This window comes from Mycteria americana, chromosome 5 (assembly GCF_035582795.1).
Source record: "Mycteria americana isolate JAX WOST 10 ecotype Jacksonville Zoo and Gardens chromosome 5, USCA_MyAme_1.0, whole genome shotgun sequence".
NCBI classification, from domain to species: Eukaryota; Metazoa; Chordata; class Aves; order Ciconiiformes; family Ciconiidae; genus Mycteria; species Mycteria americana.
Window position 1 is genome coordinate 4,881,230 of NC_134369.1, and position 11,249 is coordinate 4,892,478.

General features: G+C 49.2%; 1 protein-coding gene across 1 annotated transcript; it reads right to left on the reverse strand.

Moving 5' to 3' along the window:
- Positions 1–5,644: 5,644 nt before the first annotated feature.
- Positions 5,645–9,226, reverse strand: DBX1 (developing brain homeobox 1). The gene is made up of 4 exons (XM_075501420.1): positions 8,872–9,226; positions 8,300–8,401; positions 6,413–6,615; positions 5,645–6,022 (listed from the first exon to the last, which is right to left on the reverse strand). Exons 1-4 carry the CDS (start codon positions 9,224–9,226, stop codon positions 5,645–5,647), a joined length of 1,038 nt encoding a protein of 345 aa, XP_075357535.1.
- Positions 9,227–11,249: the final 2,023 nt, after the last annotated feature.

Consider the following 11,249-nt stretch of genomic DNA (forward strand, 5'->3'; position numbering starts at 1 on the left):
TCCTGGTTGAAAAATACAACAGCCCTAAAGATGTACATTTAAGATCGTTTAATAACAAGGGCTGGCAGAAAAGTTGATCTTCTGCACCTCTTTCCCATCCTTGCTTGAGCATTTCTGCCACATGCACTTCTGATGCAGTGGTAAGCAGTTCCAGGTGCCAGAGCAGCTGAAATCAAAGCAAATCAAGCAAACTGATCACGTTTGTGCTCTTCAAACGGATCACTTTGGGCCCAGCTATGTGCCAACGCATGTGCACGGGCTGGGGGGGAGAAGAGGAAACACAACCAGGAGTGAGACCCTGCCTTGTTCCTCTTGGCAATAGTAGGGCCCGTAGCTGTTGTGTCAAACTCTACCTTAAACTTCCTGGGCCAAGATTTTTAAATGCCATTTGTGTTTTTGAGGACTGAGCTTGGGTCTCTTCAAAGAAGCCTGGTTTTCCTTAGGATGGGGGTTTAGCGCTGGTGGTTGCCTGCCTTCCGTGAGCCTCAGCCTGCACTAGTGGCTTCTGGAAACTATGGCCTTGCGTCTTGGGCTCAGTTTCTTTAAGATGATTGTAATGTTCAAACTTTCCTGGAGGACAGGTGTTCTTCAAAAGAGGCAATTTAATTTTTTTTTCCATTTCTTTTTTTTGGCTCAACTGTGACATTCTCAAGCTCTGCAGTACTGAAACGCGGGGTGGCTGGTGGTGAGGATTTTTTTGCTTACTGCTGTTAGGAAAGACAGCGTTTCATACAGATGGGATAAACATGCTTTCCTGCATATAGCGTTACCATCCGTGGCTTATTAGATGATTTCTACACATATGGATAAGTGTTTTTCCAATGGGCATACAGCAGTATTGGCGCAGTGCTCCCAGTACGGGGCTGTGCAGGAGGCTGCCCTCCTTGTCTGCCCTGGCTGTGGCACAGGTGAAAACGCTTCCAGCTCCCCCAGGTTGTGTGGGGTGCTGAGTGAGCAGCCTTTCAGCCGGGGAGGAGGACCAGAGGGGTGCCACTGCAGGGCCCCGTGCATCCCGGGCGCGCTCCGGGGCTGCCGGCGGAGGATGCTGCTGTACAGCTCTGCAGGTAACAACAGCACAGGCTCCCTAAGAAAGTGATCTATTTTCCTTTCTTCCTCTGTCCAAAAGCCGCTCTCCCACGCTGGGGGAGATCAGAGTTACATCAGGCACAGATGTTGAACCAGCTGGTTTCTTAAGGGATAAAATAACTGAGAATTTGCTGCCTGGAGCTCACAGTCGCCAAAGATAAATCCCCCTCTCTGCCTTTCCCGTTCCCCAGTGTCAGATATTTCCATCCTGGCTGTGAGAAGGAAGACTAGCCGTACAAGACCACTCTGGGCCACTAGGTCTTTAAAAAGAGCACTTTAATAGCATAAAGCAGCAGTTGTTACGGGAGTGCATGACATACAGAATTACTTTGTTCCAGAGTTGCAAAAACTGTGGATGCTACTAGTCAATATGGAAATCTTTCCATCTCCATGGAGGCAGGAAAGGCTTCTTAACACCTTTCCTCCTTTTCCAAAGCATACAGAGAGCTGCATTAATAAATAAATAAATACATAAATAAAACGCAGGGCCAGCAGTTTTGTATTAGCCTCACCAAGATTAGCTAGCTTCAGGGAATAGGGGGAGGTGGCCTTTGACACTCTTTATGTTAACGGCAAATTATGAAACATTTTGCTCCTAGAAATACACCCAAGCTGAACTCCCAGTGTCCTGCACACCAGGAACAAACCCAAGTGTCATCAGGTCCTCCTAAAGCAACTGGAATCTCTCCACGTTTGAGGTAAGCGAATAAGTTTATGCCTCTGACATAAGACCTCAGAAAGGGTAGCTGCTTCTGCAGGACTTGCCTTGGCACAGCTGTTCAGCATGAGCTTCACATGGTAGCTGTGAACTCTGGCTTCAGCATCCAGAGTATAAAATGGAAGCCTTTGAGAGGGAGACTCCTTTCCTGCAAGCTACAGATGCAGTCTAGCAGCTGTGGGTAAGTTAAAAAAAAAAACAAACAACCCTTTAATTTCATATTAAGGTATCCCTGAATCTCAAATGGTTGTGCTTGGTGGTCACACAGTGTTCTTTTTGCCATAAGAAAAGACCTTGAAAGGAGGAAAGGAAAGAAAACAAAAAAAGAGTAAGATTGATAAATGTCACATTTCAGGTAAGGGTTTTCCCCTGTTACATGGCAATTCCAGGTTCTTTTTCCTTTAGTCAGTCTGTTGTATAGCAGAATAAGGTGTAATAGCACTCATGCTGAAAGAAGTAGTCTGAAATAATTCTTTTTGGTAACACTCCAAATGCAGGCAAGCGGGGAAGAGCAGACGGTGTAAGATGACTAATAGCTTCTGTTGAATACGGAATCGAGAGAGATTATGTATCAATGATACCTGTTCTGGTTTTGAACACGCTCCTTTCTTGAGTATTGTGGTACATGCAATGGTACCTGTAGCCTCTGGAGTAGCCTATAAATTTTAAAATGAAATATGTGTTTTGAATGGGATCTGTCTTTATGGGTTACTTAACTGTGGTCTTATGCTTCCTGGACTAGTAAAATTTGAGTTATGAATAATTGTCATGGGGTGCTCTACCACGTAAAGAGTCAATAGATGGAGAACAATACATGCTGCAGTATATACACTGGTGATAATGCCCGTAACAGCTCTTTTACTTGAGCCTGGATGAGCACTCGGGTAGATTGTGCCAGTTGCTGTTTAACGCACGTTGGTGTGACCTCTTAGGTATGCTTGGGAGATGTGCTGCTTTTTTTTTGGAAAAGCTTTTTTTTAAAAAAAAAAAAAAAAAAAAGAAAAACAACACCAAACCCAACAAACCTCCATGCTGCTTCACTTTTTTGTGTGTTTTGTGGGATAAATACAGTATGTGCTTTATCCTTTCTCTGCCCTGTCTCAGGTGTACGTTATCAATTGCTAATGGCTGTAAGGTGTTAGAGGGGCAGAAGATGATTAAAGTGACAATGTGTCCCAGCTTAGGTGTGTCCAATTACCTATTTGGAAGGTAATTGGTAAGGCCTGAAACAAGCTTCCTAGAGGGGTGGTTGATGCCCCATGCCTGGCAGTGTTTAGGAGGCTTTTGGACAATGCCCTTCAATAATATGCTTTAATTTTTGGTCAGCCTTGAAGTAGTCAGGCAGGTGGACTAAATGATCGTTGTAGGTCCCTTCCAGCTGGAATCATTCTCTTCTCCCTTCCATGCCTTTCCTCATGGCTGTGGCAGCGTAGTGAAGTGGAGCATGCGGGGAGAGTTGTGTTCAGGTGATGTCTGCTGCATTTATTTCTTTTGTTTTGGCATGGCGTGAGTGGTGGGCATTAGTCAGAGTCTGTGGAGTAGAAAATAAGCTAATTTTGTAATGAAATCTCTGTTTCAGCAGAGCTCTGCTACCTGTGTGCAAGGAGGAAAACATTGACGTTTCTGTAGTGTGTGTTTGTATCTAAAAAAAAAAATATGCAGGTAGTTATGGATGTGCCTTTGTGCAGGTTTTGGCTGGGATAGAGTTAATTTTCTTTATAGCAGCTAGTATGGGGCTGTTTTGGATTTGTGCTGAAGACAGTGTTGATAACACAGGGATGTTTTAGTTGTTGCTAAGTAATGTTTGCGCTGGTCAAGGGCTTTTCAGCTTCCCCTGCTCTGCCAGGTGCAGAAGAAGCGGGGAGGGGACACAGCCAGGACAGTTGATCCAAACTGGCCCAAGGGCTATTCCATAGCATATGGTGTCATGCTCGGTATATAAAGCTGGGGAAGAGGAAGGAAGGGGGGGACATTCGGTGTGATGGCGTTTGTCTTCCCAAGTAACTGTTAGGCGTGATGGAGCCCTGCTGTCCTGGAGATGGCTGAACACCTGCCTGCCCATGGGAAGCAGTGGATGAAGTCCTTGCTTTGCTTTGCCTGCGCATGTGGCTTTTGCTTTCCCTATTAAACTGTCTTTATCTCAGCCCGCGAGTTTTCTCACTTTTACTCTTCTGATTCTCTCCCCCATCCCACTGTGGGGGAGTGAGCGAGCGGCTGCGTGGGGCTTAGATGCCGGCTGGGGCTAAACCACAACAGCCTTGCATTGTAGAAGTGATCCTGGCCCGAACTTAAGGCTGAAGAGTTGTCTTAAGTCTCTCTCTTCCGTTCTGTTTCTCTACCCCATAAGAATATTCTAATTACATGTGCCCGGTCCACAAACTGTAGTATCATAGCAGGATAATGCAGGGCAAGCGTCCACCCCCTGACCTACCTGGGCAATAACTGGGAGGAAGGAGGATAGTCCGAAGGGCTTTAGAGGGGAGCACAGGGTAACATCAGCAGAAATTAAGTTGCAGTTAAATGCAAGGAGGGAGAACCTGCATTCACTTTAACTGCAGAAAATCTTTAATCCTTTGGTCGAGTTGTTCCCTAGTTAAAAGGCAGGTAGATACTCCCATGAGGTTATTTAATTTGAAGCTGATAAATTCTTATTGAATCACCATACTGTTGATAAAAGGTAGTTTTCTTTTATTTCCCTGTTTGGCCCCAGACACAACCTACATCAACCTGTAAACCAGAGCCAGATATTACTGAATGATCAAACTTGGAAATCTACTTTTTTTTATTTGGCAATCATTCACTTTATTATATATACATATTTAAAGTCTGTACATAGTAAAATACAAAATAAAAGCGTTTCTTTATAAGTTACACAATTAAACAGCTACATTTTTCTGTAGTTTAGCCATCATTTAATTAAAAAAAGGAGAGAAATCTTGTTGAGCCGTCGTTATATTCATTCACAATAACCTTGGTATAAAACATCCATACAGAGTAAGTGTACAAAATAGTGTACAGTTCATATAAGCTGTGCAAAGACAGCAAAGTTCAGTCAAAAATCAAAGAGGCATATCCACTTTCCTCTGTCCACATCATGGGTAGCAGAAGCAAAGTGGAAAATAAGCGCAGGCCTGTGGGCAAAAAAGTGGGTTAGACAGTGCTTCCAATATAATATTGATGCATAAATTAAAATGAAAAACATAAATATATAAGGTCTCCATTACACAAGGCACACTTACATTATACCTCAGAAGTCATTCCAGGGATTTCAATGGGTCTGTTGCACAACTATCATGCTATTCGGGGTGAGGAAGGAGGCAGCGTTTGGTCTGTGTTCCTCAATAAAATTATTTATTTTTGGAGGAAAGGGTTGCTGGATCAGACAAGTCTTCAGGGTTTTGAAATCGTAATAGTAGCTGGAAATTCACTTGAAAGGTAGTGAAAATGGCCACAGCATCTATATTGTATTTTTTTGTTGTTTCTTATCTAGGGGACAAAAGTTTCCCCCTCAACAGGATATACTGTTCTCCCTGCTCTAAAGCAAGGAGCTGCCTGTTGCATGCTTTCAGGAGAAGGCAGTTAATTGTGCAAGTGTTGATCGTAAAGCAGAGAGAGTTATGAAAAGGTTAGCAGATGCTATGAATATTAAAATCTCCACGTGGGGGGAAAAAAAATAAGGAATACCTATAAGTAGAAACTCTGGCAGCTATGTGGTAAAGAACCTGCACTGGAGAAGCATGTGGACATTTGGGTGGGACATCACCTCTTCAATTTATAGCACTCTGTTTTATTTACATCTTTGCAATGTCCCCGTGTGATGGTAGGGGCAGGCAGGGTGATCTAAGAGACTGTTATCTCCTCCTCTTCCTCTTCCCCTTCATCATCCTCTTCCTCTGAGTCTGAGAAGTCTGAAGGTTTGCTGGGGCTGCTAGAATGGGATGGAGAAGGAGACATCTGGGAGTCCAGTCTGTCCCTCAAGTGTAGATGTTCTGGGGACTGGTGGTAGGCTAAGGGATGCCGGGGGCTGGGTGGGCACACGGGGGGAACTTCCTCCTCCTCCTCCTCCTCTCCTGAACATTTCTTGCCTACGTCACTGAGGTCTGGGTGAGGGTTGAACTTGGTGGGTAGGGTCTGTTCTCTGCAGCCACCAGAAGAGAGGAGCTCTCTTTCTTTGGAGTTCCTCCACTTCATCCTCCTGTTCTGGAACCAGATCTTCACCTGAGGTGGGGGGAAGCAACACAGAAATGAAACAGTTTGGTAAAAGAGGGACCAGGACAGGCCTTCTGGTTGCACCCTCAAAACCCTGCTCATGCCCATACTGAAGCTAACAGGAACCACAGAACCTGACCTTTGGGGACCCTAGGAGAGGGGTCGGGGGGCAATAAGGCCATGGTCCATCCCGTCCTACTTGCCCAGCTGGGAACTGTGCCGCTCTCTTGCCTCTGTTGATGCTCATAGCCCTGTAGCTTGCCTGGGGCTTTCTCCAGGTTGTGGGCAGTTCTCCCTGCTTCCATCCCCTTTTCCTCCCCTACCCTCAAGCTGCCCCTGGGGGTGGGGGGCCCAGCTCCCCACACCCCTCTGCCCTCCCCGCCCTGCGCCCCTTCTCACCTGTGAGTCCTTGAGGCCCAGCTTGGCCGCCAACTTCTTCCGATCGGGTTTGCTGATGTACTTCTGCTTCTGGAACATCTTCTCCAGCGCCTTGCGCTGCACGTCAGAGAAAACGGCGCGGCGCAGCATGCCACGGCGGGGCTTGCCACGGGCGGCCAGCGGCCAGGAGAAGGTGCCGGGGATGGGGACCACGGCGGAGGTGGCTGCAGGGGGACACACAGTGCTGAGCAGAGTGGGACAGGCCCCCACCGCCCCCCTCCCTGCCCTTCGGGTGGGCACCCATCAACCTGGGGCCGTGAAAAGGAGCTTTAGGCTTAACTAAGCGCCCGCCTTTCAGCCCGTGATCACTGGGATTAGATCTATCAACTCAAACGTGTAAAATGGATCAATAGTGGCCGGTTTTGTTGGGAGATTCAAAGGTCTCCGGCCTGAAAAGGCAAAGCGAGGCGTACCGGCTAAGATAGAGGTATAATAAAAAAGCTTTCCGTGCCGCTCAGAAGCATTTGATTTTTTTCAGACGCTTTTATCATTTCAGATGCTTTATTATGCTCGAGATGAAAATGAGGACTTTTCTGATTCCGAACAAAACCGCTCCTCTTCAGATGCAGTTTTGATCAATCAGTATTCATCTTTTTATATTAATCTCTTCTCTCCCCCCCTCCAAAGTTGGAGAATTCAATCCGAAGACATGAAAAGTAACAGCTAATTAGCACATTGCCTGGTTCCCAATGGCATTGGTATGATAAAAAGGGCAGAGTTTCGCCTTAAAAAAAAAAAAAAAGGGGGGGGGGGAGAACCTCCCCAAGAGAGACAGAGATGCTAATGAAGCGTGAATGGTAATTGTGTAGTAATGAACTAACAGAAAAAGACTGAGGACAAGCAGCTAACGCCATATATTACTGGAACAAAAGAGATTTACACTTTCAAACTAAACACAACGGCATGCCAGGCTCCTCGGGAGAATACTGATGGCACAATCGTCTCTTTCCCCAAATCATTTTCATTAAATGGACATGAAAAGCTATTTATAAAGCTCAAGTTGTTTTTGTTAGGCTATTCACATGCTGGAGAAAGGAAGCAAATTCCATTATCCGGAGGATGAATGGAAGAGCTTGGGTTATTTTTTTTTCCTCTCTCCCTTTCCCTGTTTTCTTTTTAAATTAATAGCTTGTTTGTGTAATTAGATTTCTGTTTTGGGTTGGTTTTTTTTTTTTAATCGTTCTCTCCGCATCATAACACTTGAGCGCTGTAAGAATCATATCCCCGTAGCCTGCTTTCTCGCCGAGACCGTGTCGTTTGAATACCGCCGACGGTCTAAAGGAGAAGCCATGAAGCGGGAGACCCGAGGTGAAGGAGGGGAGGGTTAGTACGCGGGGAAGGTGGAGGAGGGAAGTCCCGGCCGTGCCCGCGGGACGCTCGATCCGCCTGCAAACGCCAGCGACGCCAAGACTGGGGGGGGACGGGACGGGGAGCGGGCTGCCTGCCTGCCTGCCTCCCTCCGCCGGCGCGCAGCGTGCCCCGGGGCTGCGCGGGCGCGGAGCGCGGGCGGCGGCGGGAGCTGACCGCTCCCCTCGTGGTGCTGAAAGCGGCGGCGCGGCCCCGGGGGAAGGCGCCGGGCGGGAGGGGCTGCCTGGGAGGAGGGGGGACCCGCCTGGCCTGGGGACCGTGACAATCCCGGCTAATTTGCCGGTCAGCGGGGGGAGCGGGCAGGGAACGTCGGGCGGTCACTGCCTGTGCTAAATCGGGCATCAAATTGGCGCGACCGACGCTTGAATGTTGTACTCCCTCCAACTTCTGAACCGGAGCGTAACCCCCGGGGGACGGAGGAGTGTTACGGGGCTGCGCCGGCAGCGGGGCGGGAGGAGAGGGGGACTGTTAAAGACCTACCTGGGAAATAGGAAGATCTGATAAAGGGCTGGAAGGATCCTTCAAAGTACGGAAAGGAGAAAGTCTTTGGAGGGACGCTCTGAAGCAAGGCGGGGGAGGCTTCTAGTAAATAAATAAAACGAAATGAAGCAAAGGGTTACCACCGCTCGGACTCGACCGACGGCCCGGACGGGTCTGTCGCTTGGTCCGAGGACCAAGGCGGTACTTCGTTCCCCAAAAAAAGAGCCAAGCCGAGCTCGGGGCCGCCTAGGAAAAGCGGGACTTTGCTGCGGTGGTTTTGCCAGCAAAGCGGCACCCGGGAGGCCGGGGTCAGCCCGGAGCCCCGCCGGCGGCACCCCCTGCCCCCCTGCTCCTCTCGGCCGCTCCGCGGGCGGCGGAGCGGGACCGGCAGCCTGCCAGCGCTCCCCCTCGCCCCGACATCGGAGCGCTGCCGGAGGGCTCTGCGGCTCGGTGCTCGGTCCTCCCCCCGTTCCTAAAGCGTCTCCCTCCTCTCCCCCCACCCCCGCCGCCCCCCTCCTGCGGGCGGCGGGCTGCGGAGCCGTGGGGCGGGGGGCCGGGAGCGGGCCGCTTACCGGCGCGGGGGGCGGAGGAGAGGATGGCGTTGACCCCAAACTTCAGGAAAGTGGAGTCGGTGCTGGAAGTCTGCGGCGAACGGATCCTCCTGGAGCCGGCGGCGGCGGTGGAGCTGGTGAGCTCCGGCGTCCCCGAGTCCGTCCTGGCCGCCGAGGTTGGGGGGGACATGCTGGGCGGGGGGGCAGTCCTGGGCAGGTAACTGGTGGGCCTGCTGATCCGGATCAGGTCTTCCACCAGGAAGCTGGAATGGCTGGAAAAAGCCGACTGCAGCGACTGAGGCAAGGTGAGGGTGGGAGTCGGGCGCAGGAGGCTGGGGTAGACGGCCGGCGGAGCGATGAGGCTGGGGAACATCATCGCAGGGGCCGTCGGCGGAGCGGGGCTGGGGCCGCTGGCTTGTTTGTTTGTTTGTTTGCTTTTGTTTTCTGCTTTGCCACCCTCGTTTAGTAAAGATCCAGCTAGCAAGCCTGGCGGGGTTCTCTCTGCCCCTTCCTCCTGGACGATGGGTTTTATAGTGGTCAGCCCCGCTGAGGCTCTTTCAAAAGTGACAGCCCCAACAATGGGGTTCAACAAAGTTCTCCACTTGAGCTTCATTCAGGGCGAGCTCCGGGCTTCTCCATTGGTCCGGGGCTGCAATTTATGATTGGATTAGACTTCATAAGCAACCGGGGCACAATGGCCCCGCCACAAAGAAAGTGTAGTCATCAATTTTGCATATTGACCGCCTCTTTGGAATACAGCCCTCCAAAGGCTCCCAGCAGGGTTTTGTTCAGAGGCAACACACACAGGCTAATTAAATGCCTATTTAAAAGTTTCGAATGACATCTTGCCTCGTAGAAAGGGAATTATTTAAAGCAAGCACTAAATTTATTTGCCGCTCCCCTGCTGAGTTTAGGAAATAAATCAATAAATATTCATATAAACTTATCTGCGGGCTCTCGGAAAAGCACGGGGTTTGTGGAATGGAAAATACAAATTAGAAAACGTGGAGCCAAGCTCCGTTGAGGGGGAAAAGGATATTCGCAGAGCGGATCCCATCGCGGTTTGCGCGCGTTCTGCCCCCTGCTATTAGCGTGCGGCAAAATTCGTGCGGGTAGTTGGGGTTATTTTGTTATCCGCACGTCAAAGGTCCGGTATAAAGCGAATTTGCGGCGTTAACCTCTACTCTCAGGATCCGAGCTTCGCAGGAGCCTTGAGTACGTGTGCTCAGGCGAGAGGCTTGCCCACACCGGACCGAAATGTAAGCCTTACTGTAGCCGGGAAGAACTCTGCTCCGAGCAAATCTGAACGCTGAACATAGAAAAGACCTGAACGGCTTTGTGGGACCAGAGCAGCCCCCTCAGGTTCTCAATCTGTTGGTCCTCTTAAGCTCACCTACACTAAAAACAGTGGAAATCGCTACCCTCCGACCGTGAAAATGAAGGCAATGGTGTAGCATTTTGACCCTTTTGGCTAAAGCAGTCTGAGCTGGTCTCGGTTTTATCGGTGTCGGTGGCTCGGAGCCCTCCCGACGCCGCCAAATTCACCTGAACTCGCTTTGTACCTGGTTGCCTGCCCAGAATCTCTGGAGGTGTATCCAGCTCGGTGCCGCAGAGCCCAAAGTCCCTCAACTTTGGTGTGAGGGACAAAGGACATCGTCTAACGGAAAAGTAGAAAACAGGAATTTTTCTGGCAGAGAGGTTTTGTTTGTGGTGGCAAATATGGAAATAGGCGCAAGTGTAGTTAATTTCCTTTGGAGCTGGGTGATGAAAGCAACTATTGAGAGTGGTTTTACCTGATTTCTCTGTTAAAGCCTATAACAGATGTGTTAAATGTCCTATGTTTTAAAAGCACCCTATTCAGTCCTTTGGTGTGGCTGAACCTTTGCAAGCAGAAGTGTGCAGCTCAACCATGCAGCCTTTATCCTATTAACCATGAACTAACTGTCACCTTCAGCTGTTTTCCCTTTTTACTTTTTAACACAAAGCTTTCTCAAAAATCTTATTAACCAGCTTTATTTCTCTCGATGGTTTTTGTCCGGACGTTTTGTCTTGATTATCTCCATGTCGATGCTTTAACCATTCAATAAAAGTGCATCTGCGATTTATATCACATTAGGGAAGAAAGAAAGTCTGTTAAACCTCTCCCTTGATTCAAATCAAAAAGTTATTTATTAGAGAGGACGGAATCAGCCTTCGAAATTGTATGATCCTGACAAGCTTTCCCGGTGCTGGACGCCGGCCTCCAGCAGACGAGCATCTGCAGAAGGCTGACTCGGGAGATGCGCTGTCTGAAAGCATCACTTTGAAATGAAGCCTCGCTGGAGTTGGTGTGGGTCGTGTCCCCCCCCCCCCCCAAGTTTTGTAATCTCGATGCTTAGCAGGTAAAGAAAAAAGGGAAG

Bases quoted from the DNA above. Each gene is read 5' to 3' on its own strand.
- DBX1 (XM_075501420.1), bottom strand. From the start codon at position 9,226: ATGATGTTCCCCAGCCTCATCGCTCCGCCGGCCGTCTACCCCAGCCTC. The intron at 6,616-8,299 runs GTAGGTCTTTAA...GTCCCCCTGCAG, and splicing joins CAGATCTTCCTATTTCCCAG to CCACCTCCGCCGTGGTCCCC. The intron at 6,023-6,412 runs GTGAGAAGGGGC...CCCCCACCTCAG, and splicing joins TGGGCCTCAAGGACTCACAG to GTGAAGATCTGGTTCCAGAA.